Raw genomic sequence first — 13,682 nt, forward strand, 5'->3', positions numbered from 1 at the left:
GACATAGACACGGCTTTAAATGTTTTTCCTACATACCTCTAGGTAGCAGGTGGCTCGTGAGTTCTGTTAATGTATTTCTCAGTATTACCTATGCACAAAATTAGAGTTGCACCTTTGTCTCCATTGAAAAAATGTACTTGCTTTTATGCATATCACTGAATAAGTCAGTTTCATGGCTGACATCTCACAGGAGGCAGGTTGCCTTCTTCCAAATGTCCTGCACACTCTGCTGCTCATCTCTACTTTTCTGTGGAAGTCCCTGACACATTCCACTCCTTGTGCAGCCCGAAATGGAGCAGTCGTCAGTTCCGCTTTGCTGTTTTCATCTGTCTATATACAGAACTGTCTTGCAACTGAATAAGAAAAAGCCATGAGGCAGGCAGTGAAGAGAGATCCTTTGCATCCTAAACCGGACAGCTTCCTGTTCTACCCTACCCTCTGGGATTTGGTCAAGTAGTTGCTTTCTTCCAAGCTTTCATCTAATCTGTTAATTCAAATGCTTAATTCCTTGATCAGGGCTCAGTCTTAGCACTAAAAACCTAATACTGTAGGGCAGCACAAACGCCTCTGGCTGTTCACTGTAATCTATGAAATGGCTATACAGTGCTACACTTCTCAGACACTTGATTTGTGAATCACAGACTCTAATTTAGTGATGGCAAAGCATGATCTCAGGCTGAGTCTGAGCTGTCTTAACAGAAGATATTTTTAGTGTTTGCACAACACTTAGTGTGATGGACCTTAGCCTGGTTGTATCCTTTATGTCCATTATAAATATTAAATAATAATCATACTTGCTACTGACTGCTTAGAAACCTTTTGGTCATATTCCCTTCATTTGCCCATACTCCCTTGATGCGTGAACATCAGGAGGGATGTACAAATGCCAGAAAGCCTGTGTCAACTAGGTTTCTTTAGGCAGAGCAATCTTCCATTAGCTAGTTTATTGCCATGTTGCAGACTGTTCTGCTACTTTGCATGCAGTGTACCCAAGTGACATGGGCATTGACTTTTGAGGGCACTTTTACATGTGCTCCATTACATTCTGATTAGAATGTGTTGGAGCAGGCTCAATTAATCAACGTGCTGCAGCATCTCATATATTCAGTGTCCCATGTTTCAAAATGGAAGCAGGGGCATTTTAACTAAAGCTTGTTGAATGAGCTTGTTATAGCACCCCAGTGCCATTTTGAAATGTAGGACACTGAATACACGAGATACTACCGGTGTTTCCTGAGCAGCTCCCGAGAGCCACTCTAATTAAAATGCCCTCCCCCCCCAACAACACCCCAGAGCATGTGTATAGGCACCCCGAGAGTCCATGCAGTACACAATATTAACTTCCCTGAACAGGGCTAAAGAGAATGCTTCAAAATTTAGAGCAAGTGTGCATCAAAGGACATTTTTTCATCAGCCACAATGTTAAAAGAAGTACATAATTGCCCCAGGAAAACACTGGCACAATGGTAGCTTTAATTCTACTGAAGAGGGCTTTCTCTTTCCTAGCATGCACAATTTAAAATAGTTAGAGCTATATGAATGCACTATGCCATACAAAATGAGTGGTACTGCTTACCTTGATGAATTCAGATTGCCAATCAAATCTTGCCCCATCTTTTGTTGTGGTTATTGACTCTACATCTACAGCAAAGAATCACTATACCTCTGTGTCATACCTGGCTGTTCATTTTAAATCAGCCACTTAACAGTCAAAACTGATGAGGTGTCTGGAGGAATTGGTATTAGGTGCAAAAGATTCCTCTTTTGATGATGTATTCCCTGGTATTGAATAAAACTGCTGCAGATAACCGAGTACCTTAAATATTTTTGAAGAGAAGGGCAGTTTTGAATAGGAGCCTTGTAAAAAAGCCATTGAGGAAAGTATTTGATGAAAAATGAATGAAAATAACTTTGGACTAGTCTAGACTGCAACTTTCTCAGGTGGAACTTTTTGCCAGCGGTTACACCATCTCTCCCAAGTGAAAGATGCCTTTTGCCACCACTGCACAGCCAGAAGAAGGCATGTGTGGAGCCTGCTGTGCCTTACGCTGGTTGCAGCACTCTCTTCAACTCTGGTACTTTCTGTGGGTGCACTTCATGCTCTTCTGGCGCACACGCTGCAGTGGACCTCCATCAGAAGCAAGTGAAAGGGCACACACTGTAGGAGCTCGGTGGCAGCTGCTGTCTGCCAGAACTTTTGCTGGCAGAAGCAAGTATGTGTAGTAGACAAAGCATTGGTAACTAACATGATCTGAGTCAATACCATGACTAAATACTTGAAGACATTTAACAAGATATTTGCAAAGGGATATATGACGTACTTGTTTTATTGTGTGTGTTTCTACAGGAGTTCATTAGACTGGGCAGTCTTAGTAAGCTGTCAGGAAAAGGTTTACAGCAGCGGATGTTCTTCCTGGTAAGTAGCCAAAACAGTTGGTATTGAAGACTAGAACTGTGAATAAATTGCACATTTTAAAATAATCTGTTCTAAATGAACACAGTATATATCTCATAACAGGACTTAGAGCTACTTGTTGAGGATAAATCAGTCTTGTAGCCAAAGCCACCCCGTCTTCTTCCTCCATTGTAAACAACACATACAAAAACGAAATCATTTATTCATTTTGATGATGCTTGCAATGTATCCTGGCCTCCCTGTGACTTTGCCACATGCAACAAGAAGTAGAATGGCAGCTACTCCTCCCACCACAAGAAGAAAATAACGTTTTGCAAGGCCAGGAAAGCTTCAAGGAAGCTTTAGCACATACATGGTCCTCTGTCAGCTTTAGCACATACATGGTCTACAGCCAGGTCCATGCAGGCATTATGGTCTCAAGTTGCAGCAAGGGAAGTTTAGGTTACATATTAGGAAAAACTCTCTCACAAGGAGGGTAGTGAAGCACTGGCAGAGTTGCTGCAGTGGACCTCCACAGAGCCATCAGAATTAAGTGAATGGACACAAACTGTAGCAGCTTAGTGGCAGCTGCTGTTCGCTGCCAGAACTTTTTCTGGCAGAAGCAAGCACCCAGAGTGGTTGTGAAATCTCCATCCCTGGAGGTTTTTAAGACCCAGCTAGACAAAGCCTTGGCTAGGATGATCTAGTTGGCGGATGGTCCTGCTTTGAGCAAGCGGTTGGACTAGATGACCTCCTGAGGTCCTTTCCAACCCTAACTTCCTACGATTCTGTGATTTCCCAGTTTTGGTTCTGTCTCATCCCGATGACACCCTTCCATGTTAATGGCATCTGCGTGTACCTGCCCTTACAATTTGAGGTTACAGCACTAACTGAGTCCCTCTCTCACCAGCACTTCGTGTTTTCAGGGCAACTATTTTTCCTCTTTTTGGCTCTACAAAACTAGACTATCTGGGCCCCCCTAAATAGTAGACCTGATTCCCCTGTCCTCTGCATTTGGATCTTCAAGAAATATTTGTCCCAGTCCAGTTAATGTAGTAAAGCTGAAATGCGTAAGAAAATGCACTGGGCTCACTGCCTTTTCAGTCAAGCGTGCAACAGAGCACACGTCAACTTGAATGAGAACTATGAGCCAGTCCAATGGGACAAATGCTTTCTTGACCTGCTGCTGTATGAAGGAAACAGTGTTGCCCGGCCTTGCATGGCAGACCTCTTCAGTGTGGAGGGTTATATGGCAAATTCTGGATTGGGTCAGATTAGGCCAAAACAGTCACTAATTGCATGGAAGTGTGGGACAAAAAAGCCACTAAAAAGGGAGCCTGTGTACCATGAATTTAAACCTCATCTCTAATGACTGCTACTTATATTTTCTTGCACTTCACAGCATGGGCAACTGGTGCCTCCCGAGTCTGGGGGAGGCACCCACAGATGCCGCTGGTGGCGTTGGCAGTAGGGACAGGGCTGGTGAGCACCTGCAGATGCTGCCAGTGGTGTCAGCGGCAGAGACGGCCTTGTAAGGGGGGGGCCACGTGCCCCATCCGCGCCCCCCCCCCGTGTCCTTCCTAACAGTCACTTATGCTTCACAGCCTTTTTTATCAATCCAACCTTCATGCACTACTAAAGGGCAGCTCAGCTGTTAACTTGTCTGCACAATGAGAAGGTGAAGAAAGGTACATTAGGCAGAGTTGGGAATACAGTTTAGGGCTAATTTCTCTTCCCATCCTACTTTAGCATACAGCTGCCTGGCCAAACCATAACCAAAGCAGCAGTCTCCTTTGTTTTTGTAAATGTGTACTTCTCCAGCACTTTCAGCCCAGAGATGCATTGTTTCACCCTGCAGAACCACACAGCCTTTCCATTTATTTCAAGGGGTGGCACTCAGACACTTCCAGAGACGAATCCTTGGTTTCACTGGAGGCTTGTGGCTACCCATTTACTCCTGCATCTGCTCAGAATTTTATCCCCCCCCCCAACTTCATAAAGTGGACACAGCTTCAGACTTTTGGTGTGAGCAGTTAAATGGGGGTGGGACAATAGCTTAACAGTCTTACTCCTCTATAAACAGCCTAGTGGTAAAAGCACTAGGCTCGTCAGCCTCAGGACATACACCCCAACAGGACATCAGATTTCTTGTCAAACTGAGTGGGCAACAAAGCAGGAAGATAACAGGGACAGAAGGATAGCAAAGGTGAGGGAACCCAAGCTGAGGGTCCAGAAAGGAAGGTCCTATCCTGCCCTGAAAGAAAAGACACCCTGGGTTCTGGCCCCTGCTCCCAAGGCTCTTTAAGGACTAGTATTTCTGTGCCAGAAAGGTGCTCACAGTCCAGCCTGGTGATGTGGATGCGGTCCTGTGAAATGGAGAATGGGGGTTCTAATCTGCCCCCACGGTTTGTAGGTCTTCCATGTTCTGGACAAATACTACTAGTCTATGGGGACAAAACGTAGGCACTGCAATTCAACTGGTGTCATTTCAGCATCAGAGTCCCTAGTCGAGCTGGTTTGCTATCTACAATTTGGGGGATTAAGCAACAGATCATAGATTTCCTCTAATCCACAGTGCATTGCATCTGCACATGCAAGGTAGGGACAAGCACAGCTACCTGGGGCATCTTGGCATGCAAGTAAAACTTAGTGTAGCAGAGAAAAAAAAGTCTGCCATAAGTTTCTAGTATGACAGCTCCGGCAGCCTCACTGCCTTCTGGACTGAATGGGCCATATTAGGTTTTTTTTTTTCCTATCCTATCCTTAACCACTGCACAAGACTGTCATTCTGGAGCCTGGATTAGCAAGTTTAATATTCTACTCATCACTATCAATTAGTTGCATACCCTGTTGGCAACATGTGTGTTACGTCTCCCTCTAGTGGCTGATCAATGTAAAGAATAACAAATATTTCTACATGCAAAGGCCTATGCTCTAGCTTGTCCCTTTGGCTGGTGATGACAGAATTTGTTTTCATTTTTTCAAACATAGTTTAGGTTAGTTAATTTGGTGAGCATATAGTCTTTAAAGCAGACTTTATAGGTAACTGAGCTTCCCCTAGTTGCACTCTAGCATGCAACAAAGTACAGATGTTGTCGCACATTTTGATTGCTGATGTCCCAAATAGGACATTACAACGATTAAGTATAGTAGGGCTTAACACCCCCCAACACCCTTGTTCTAGAGAAGTACTTCTTCCAGCCAGCTCCTCAGACTCCAGAATAAGAGCCACAGCAGGCTTGAATGGAAAAACTGCTCTTTGGGCTGATCTGCCCACTGTCCTCAGTGAGAGGGATCGATTGTTCATTCTGCTCTGCTCTGTCAGAGTAAAGATAATAAGCACACTGTCCCAATGCTGTGAGGCCAAGAAACATTCTTCCTCAATTCAGTGCAATGGTTCATGGGCCTTTGGGGAGTTGGGAGCTAGCAAGCCCTGGGACCAAGAGGAGGCCCCCAGAAGAGAAAGCAGAGAACCTGAAGAAGGTTCTTCAGGATCAGATGTGATGAAAGGCCACGGTGGGAACATGATCCTGGCAATATTGTCTGGAAACTGGTATTTGGATTCAGATGTTAGTCATCTGTTCATATTAGAGGCTTCTTCCAAGGGACCTAACTGCTCATTGATATTGTTTGACTCATCTTATGTTTGCTTTTTAACCATACTTATTTGTTAGTCAATATGCTCATTCTTGCTTTTCAGTTTAATGATGTTTTGTTGTACACAAGCAGAGGCCTGACAGCATCAAATCAATTTAAAGTCCACGGGCAGCTCCTATTATATGGCATGACAGTAAGTACACTACTACTGTGGGCAGTTAGTGGCTCAGGGAATTAATGGGAGATGTAGCTTTTTATTTTGAATCATATTTTGACTTGGGGCCCACATTGGTAGAGATTGACCTCTTTCTACAGGTTGCTTTATGATCTGCTGCATTAGCAGGCATCATCAGTTTCTTAGTATGGTATGTCCATGATAAAAACTGCTCTCACCAACCAACCAGAGGCAAATTCCAGTCTCAGTGGATCCTAAAGGCTGTAGGCACGTTTGGCTCCTTTTCATATTTCAGCACTTATATACCCACAATGAGGAAAAGTACAGTCTAGTCATTTATGCCTAATCAGTAGCATCTCACCATAAAATAGTGGTTAAGGAATTTTTTGCCAGCTTCACAGCATATTGCCTCCATTAATTTCCTCAGTCCTCTTTGCACTGTTCTTTCTAAATGTACTTTCAGAACCTACTATAGAGAGGGGGTGTTTTTTTCTTTTTGGTTTGTTTTTAAATTCCTGCCACTCCTTGGGATTGCATTAATCCTGAAAGTCTACATTTTACTGACATTGGAGCAGAACATGAGCACACCATACTACAGTTTCCTTAGTGCTGCTATTACATCCCAAGTTTTGTCTACCATTTCCAGAAATCCAGTCACTAATGTATTCCTCTAGCACAGATGAACTCATGCAACACACATTCTTCAGAAATTCAACCGTCTGTTTTCAGGGTTCTAACTGAAAGAAGAAAAACTGTACTTTAAACAAAAAAGACTGTATTTGCTCTAATGCTGATTATAGCTGGAAGAATAATCTCCAGTAGCCTTTTCCATGCCTCTCAGCCCACCTTTTCCCTTTCTCTCTCTACTCAACTTATGAACAGGTCTGCGGGGTTATTCCTTCCTCCATGCTGATGAACCTGTGCTATAGTTTCTAGTCATATCCATATAATCAGATCCAGTACATACATACTTCCTTCAATGCATGCCTAATACAATCTGCTAATATATGGACTTTTGCCTCTTAGATAGAAGAGAGTGAAGAAGAATGGGGAGTTCCTCATTGTCTGACATTACGAGGTCAGCGTCAATCCATCATTGTTGCTGCAAGGTAATGCCATGGAACCATGTATTAAAAGTCACCTACAGAGTCACAATTTGGACAGAATTTTCTTTTGATTAGCTCTCAGCAGAATGCACCTCTGTGCAGAATGATTGTGTACAACAGACTGGTTAAAAACATGAATAACCCCCCTCTAAGTGAATTAGAATAGTATGTGCAGATTGTGATTTTTTTTTTTTTAGCCAAATCAAATAGCAGTTAGACTTATTTAGACATGAGACAATAGCTTAGAAGCCATACTGAAATTGTGATTAAGTTCTGAAGTTGCTTCTAGCCTCAGTTAAACTAAACAAAACTTTGATCTCTGTCCTTAGCACACAGGCTGAAATGGACAAGTGGACTGAGGACATACAGATGGCAATAGATCTGGCAGAAAAAAGCAATGGCCCAGCACCTGAACTACTGGCTAGTAGCCCACCAGACAATAGTAAGTACAGGGTGAAGTGGAGGAGTTACTTAGTGAAAGTAAATTAAGCAATTAATTGGCATGGGAATGTTTCTTGAAATCACGTTTCTGTTTCCTATTAAAAAACATGTTTCCATGTTTTCAAGTTACTGTAAAACATGTTCCAGACTAGTTGTAGCACTGCCCATCTTTCTTCAGGAAGTTGCAACTCAGAGCAACACACCCCCAGATTTACAACCAAACTAAAATACTTCAGTGACTGTTGGACGCTCTAACACTTGAATTGTGTAAAAGTGTTCCTTTGCAAATGCTACACAGATTTCATACGCCTTTTAGCAGAGCTGAACCTTGCTTAACTTTGCCAATCATGTATGTTGTATAGAGCAAGACAGATGCTTTTTCCCTGCATTTCATAGAGTCTCCTGATGAAACAACTGTAGACCAGGAATCAGAGGACGATCTCAGTGCATCCCGCACCTCTCTGGAACGTCAGTCACCACACCGTGGCAACACTACGGTGCACGTCTGCTGGCACAGAAATACCAGTGTTTCAATGATCGACTTTAGTATTGCTGTGGAGGTATCTGCCTCAGAACAATTTGAGCTGCAGAGGTTTCTTCATTGACAATTTCCTTTTTGCCCTACAGCTAGGTAGCTACATGGCATTAAATGCAATGCCTCTCTTTCTGAGGGTTTCAGACAAAACTCAAAGTACACTGAGACCTCGACCCTTAAAAGATGACAGTGAAAACACCCCTATGCCTGCACTGTTCATTAACAAATTTTTAAAAAACAACGGCAACTTATATTCACAAAATTGATATTTTGAAAGTCTAAATGCACTTCCAGATAAAAACAAAAAAATCCCCCTTCTAAACACTGCCTTACATTAAGGCATTGAGCCAACAGTAGGGCTTAAAGGTTATTGTCTCTGGCAACTGCAGCCTGAGTCTTGACTTTCTGTACTACTGATTCACTTTCTTTACTTCAGCCTTTTTTCTTCTGGAAATTGTGTGTTCACTGTTTAATTTCATTTGCCTTACTCTTCACTTGTATTTTCTGCATTGCAGCTAAACCAATTTCAAATAAAAGTAGCAATTCTATGAATATTTTGATAGAAAAAATCCCAATGTTAGATATATAGAACTTACTCATTTTTTAAAATGGCTGAAATATAAATAAGCCTGTTTCCAGTTTTCAGTGAGTTTTTAAAGAAGTGTGAGAAATTCTGTATCTAGCTCCTGTTTAGATGTTCTTCCTTGAGAATGGAAAGCATATTTCAAAAGAGATTGTAAGGAGCTCTGACTTCCTCAGAAATTAACATAGTGCTATAAGAAAAGGGTTAGGCAATATCTAATTAGACTCTAAATTGGTTTAACTTCCCTAAGGCACCCCTAGGCTACATATTTCACTGGAAAATGCCTCTAGGTCACTTTAGTTATCATGTTTATTAGGGGCAGGGACTTTCTATATCTTAATGCTGTCTTAAGCTAGATCTCAATTTACAAGAATGGGAGGTATCCATAAGCAGCGATCACAATACCTCTATAGAGAAGGGGTGTTTGAGTCTTCACAGTCAGAATTTGAGAGTCAGGTCCTTGAATTAGAAAATGCCCCTAGAGTACAACTCACAAGCTTGGTTTTGATCTCATCCATGTGACCTTGCTTTTCTTGGGTTTTCCATAACTGTATATTAATGATATGCCACAGTGTTGACCACCTAACAGAGGGTAGGGAAAACCCTTTAGCATGTTACACTTATGGTAGCTTCCAGCTATTTGCTACTTTTGCCCGTATCTACAGGGGCATATCTACACTGTGGTTGCAGAACTGAGTGACATGTCAAGTAGAGACACTCAAGATACCATTAAATGAGCTAGTTCATATACCTATAGCAATCTCACTTCAGCAACATAGCACTCAGCAAGTACTCAGTGGGGGCCAACATTTTTGTCAGGCATACCACATAAAAGTCCCATACCCTTCCCAAGTATCACTCCGATCCCTTTCTCCCACGTGCTGCTCAGCTTTCATTCAGCTTTCTGCCTGACCTGATGCTTTACTTTCTTCTCTCTGCCACTGTGCTGGCTGCCCCATCCCCAATTTGCTATGCGCCATGCACAGAGGCTACCCATGCCACTTGTGGCATCTGTGCTGCAGGCTGGCCCACCCCTGTAGTAACTTACACTGCTTCTTGGTTAATGAAAAGCTAACTTGGATGTCTCTGCACAGCACTGCAATTACTTCTGCGACCAAAGTATAGGCATCCCCCTTTAGTGTAGAAATATGGCCATTTCTCAAAACTAGTTTAATAAAAAGTTACTGTACTAACCTTCTTCTAGCATGAAAGTAAAGAAAATTAGCATTTGAGGACCAACATTACTCTAGATTACTCTGTCCTTCCCATGAGTCCAAGTAAAGTGATGGAAGCTGAACAACCTAGAGGCACGTACCACAGTGTATATGTACATCGTCAGTTCCACAGCTGTTCCATCCTTGGCAAGTTACATCACATCGTTCTGTGTGTGGCGCTCACTTCAGCATTACTGTTTATTTTCTTTGTCTCTCCTCCCTCTCTGTCGTTCCTTTGGTAGAAGATCCTCTCACTGTCAGTGACTGTACTTCCTTACCTGCTGGACTGATCAGTGATCAGAGGCCTGTTCCCATTTCATATGTCTGCTGGTACCGAATGCAAAGCCTGTCCTTTTATGATATTCTCCAGAGTAATGAGGTAACAAAAACCCCCTAAAAATCAAGGAATACATGTGTGTAATCTAGACCAAGCACACAGCAATCCAAACTACAAAGAGAGACTAGGATTATTTAAAACTGAATTTTAAGCCCAACACTGACTGTTGAAATAAACTATATTAAGGTAAAATATTCTTGATATTTGACTTATTACTTCACTGCATTTTCTGCATGTAGAATTAAGTGTTCATTGCTGCAGATTCAGCAGTTGTTTTCAGCATTGAGGACAATGCAGTTCTTTGCACAACGTTGAATGGTAAAATGACCCTCAGCAAGTGACTTTCTCCTGCCTTCCAAAGGACAAAAATACATTAATCACCATTGCTTAGGGCAGAGTCCATCAAAAACTCTCCTCAAAAAAATCAGGCTCCTAAGAAGCTGACAAAAGCCAAGCTTTTTTTTTAGTTTAAGATCTGTGCAGTGCAGATAAAAAAGCTAGGGAGGTGAAATAAGGTTTTCAGCTTAAGTATGATATTTCTCAGTGAATATCTGTCAGTGAATAGTTTCATTCCAATAAGGGGAAATAAAAAAAAGGTGAAGATTTAAGGAAAGGTTAAAGAGATAATTACTACTTTATACTCTAGGCTTAATGCATCAATGAAGAAAAAGTCCACTAATTGGCTAATTTAAGAGCATACTGGTATACTGGCTTAAAAATAATTGGAAGTGATAAAAATACATTATGCTCTCCCACCTCCCTACCCCCCAGAAAAGGTTTCTGCATAAAACAAGGTAACAGCAGATCGTTTTTTCTTAGAAATAAAAGTATAGGCAAGCCTCACTTAAAGAATGAGAAGGACATTGATTCTAAAAGTTTCCTATTCTTTTGTTCTTTCTACATTAAACTAATTTAAACTGGAACGTAAGCATTCTTTTTTCATGGGGCTTGGCTACTTCATTAGCTTGCTCAGTTAGCTTATGCACATTCTGCTGCATCATTTTGATCACACTCTCAATTTCAGAATCAGCTCTCTGGAAACCTTTTGAGAAAATTCAAGAACAGCAACGGGTGGCAGAAGCTCTGGGTGGTATTCACCAACTTCTGTATGTTCTTCTACAAATCGCATCAGGTAAAGAAAAGTACACAGGTTTTTATAGCTACATACTGCATATGAGAAGAGGCCAGGGGCTTCTTTGTTCTTAGTGTCATCAGAAAGGAAAACCAGATATTCTAAAGGGACATCATAGGCAAGATTGGTAATGCCACCTATGAAGTTGGCCAGTATTTCCCAGTATTAATATATGCAGTATAGTTTACTTCACACTCATTTGATGACTTAAGGCCAAATGGTGTTCCTGTTGAACCATTAGTCATATCATTCTCCTGACTGGTTTGTACATTTCTAAGTGTATGTGCCCTAAAAAAATTCCAAACCCCAAAAAGCTTAAGATGTTTATTTTATATGTATATATCTAGATCTGCATTTGGCAATGAGTGCCAAGTAACTTGAAGGGGGAAGAACAGAGGTTAAGGAAGAGAACAACTGTGCACCATGGAACATAATTGTAAAATACTGTATATATTAAAATCTTCATTACAGGAGCCCAAGATATTTTACTAAAGCCAACTTACAACTTGCTAAGGGAGAAAAATGCCACATAAACAAGAATCCCAAAGTAATCTCACTAAAGGAGCTGAAGTTTTCTTTTCTCTTTATAACATGCTTTGTGGATATGAAGTATAAAACATGAGTAACAGTGATCACTAACAAAACCACAAAAGCTTCAGGTTCCTTTTACTATGAAAATCTTGATCTCTACTAGTAACAGTAAGGATGAGTTGTTTGGTGCTTACAGGCAGAGCTGTGCATTATTACCTGCAGATGAAAAAAAAAAAAACATTTTTTCCCTGCAGGCTTGGAGATGTGGGTAAAATATTTAAATGCACGTTTACAAAATTTGTGGCTTCATCTCACAGCATTTTTAACCGTTTTAGGACAATCATCCTTTAGCCTGCCTTCCCTTATTGGGGTATTCACTTACCATGCCTTCTGAATCGGAGAACATTCACAAAGATTATGTCTTTAAGCTACACTTCAAATCCCATGTGTACTACTTCAGGGCTGAAAGTGAATACACATTTGAAAGGTATGTAGTTTTTCTGCAGGGTGGATTTCTACTAAAGGAAAAAGGGTGGCTTTGTGCCAGGACTTTGCCATGATGATAGCGATCAAAACAGAGTCAACTAAATTGGTGTATTAATGCAGTAAACTCCATTCAGGATGATTAAGAAAAGGACACATCATCATATTCAGCACAATGCTGCAAAAGTAACATGATATACCTACTGGAGGCAGAAATAAGTTAAATATCTGAAACTACCATACACATTGTAAGTAAAAGCAATTATTTACCCCCAAAACATAGTTATTAGTTGGGGGTATCTTACCCATCATGTTGGTTTCTTTTCTTACAATGTCCTGCCTCCTTACTGTGTACATTACATAATCTGTGCATTTCACTAAATGGTTGTAAATGAAAGAAAAAAAGGTGAAAACACCTACTTGCTAATTAATCCCTCAAATTAATTTGTATAAACTAGGTAGTAATCTAGGTTTTTTTGGTTCTTTATACGTAATTAGTTCATTAACAATGAAAGCCCTTTGTTATTTCTGTTGAACTTCTGAGGTCAGAGAAGCTTACCGATTCTTACAAAACCAACCTCATCTGTTTCAGAAGGGAATGAGAAATAAAGCCAGGAGTCACTAGTGTTAATTGGCAAGACCTTTCTGTGTACCATAAAAATAAAAATGTATAATGTACTGTAGCTTAATGGCATGCATTCAGAGTGCATTTTTAAGGAAGCCTTCCTTGGCTATTTATTTTATTTTGCCTTTGTCTTCCCTAAACAGGTGGATGGAGGTGATCCGAAGTGCCACCAGCTCTGCCTCACGCACTCGTGTTTTAAGTCATAAAGAGTCTCATGTGTATTGACAGCTAAACACTCACCACACTGATTGTTCCCACGAGCTGCTGCTTTTCTAGAGGACATCTGAATTTATTCTCTCCCTTAACCTTTAGTAAAAACTTACATTTGTTTAAGAGCAAAAAATGATTTTACAGCAACCTTCATGATCCCCTCAGCAACTGTTTAAACTTAAGTTTCTCCATCAGCCCAGTGGCAGCAGTTAGTTTCCTGTCCTGTATTTTGTCATTCTGTGTGCTGTTTCTAGCTTGTGCCAGTATTAAAATATTGTCCTTATTAGAGTGCCAAAAGACATTTTCTTGCCTCAAAAG

General features: G+C 41.1%; 1 protein-coding gene across 6 annotated transcripts in view; it reads left to right on the plus strand.

Annotated features, from left to right (window-relative positions):
- FARP1 (FERM, ARH/RhoGEF and pleckstrin domain protein 1) overlaps nucleotides 1-13,647 on the plus strand; it is a 405,781-nt gene extending 392,134 nt beyond the window's left edge. For all 6 annotated transcript variants that reach the window (XM_019523933.1, XM_019523936.1, XM_019523934.1 and 3 more), the window contains exons 20-27: nucleotides 2,348-2,416; nucleotides 6,096-6,185; nucleotides 7,194-7,276; nucleotides 7,603-7,715; nucleotides 8,111-8,274; nucleotides 11,408-11,515; nucleotides 12,382-12,533; nucleotides 13,298-13,647. In XM_019523933.1, the coding sequence (XP_019379478.1) occupies nucleotides 2,348-2,416; nucleotides 6,096-6,185; nucleotides 7,194-7,276; nucleotides 7,603-7,715; nucleotides 8,111-8,274; nucleotides 11,408-11,515; nucleotides 12,382-12,533; nucleotides 13,298-13,379 (861 nt within the window). In that variant the 3' untranslated portion in view covers nucleotides 13,380-13,647. The remainder of the gene's footprint in view (nucleotides 1-2,347; nucleotides 2,417-6,095; nucleotides 6,186-7,193; nucleotides 7,277-7,602; nucleotides 7,716-8,110; nucleotides 8,275-11,407; nucleotides 11,516-12,381; nucleotides 12,534-13,297) is intronic.
- The last annotated feature ends 35 nt before the right edge of the window (nucleotides 13,648-13,682 follow it).

This window comes from Gavialis gangeticus, unplaced genomic scaffold (assembly GCF_001723915.1).
Source record: "Gavialis gangeticus isolate Ggan-Ray unplaced genomic scaffold, GavGan_comp1, whole genome shotgun sequence".
NCBI classification, from domain to species: domain Eukaryota; kingdom Metazoa; phylum Chordata; order Crocodylia; family Gavialidae; genus Gavialis; species Gavialis gangeticus.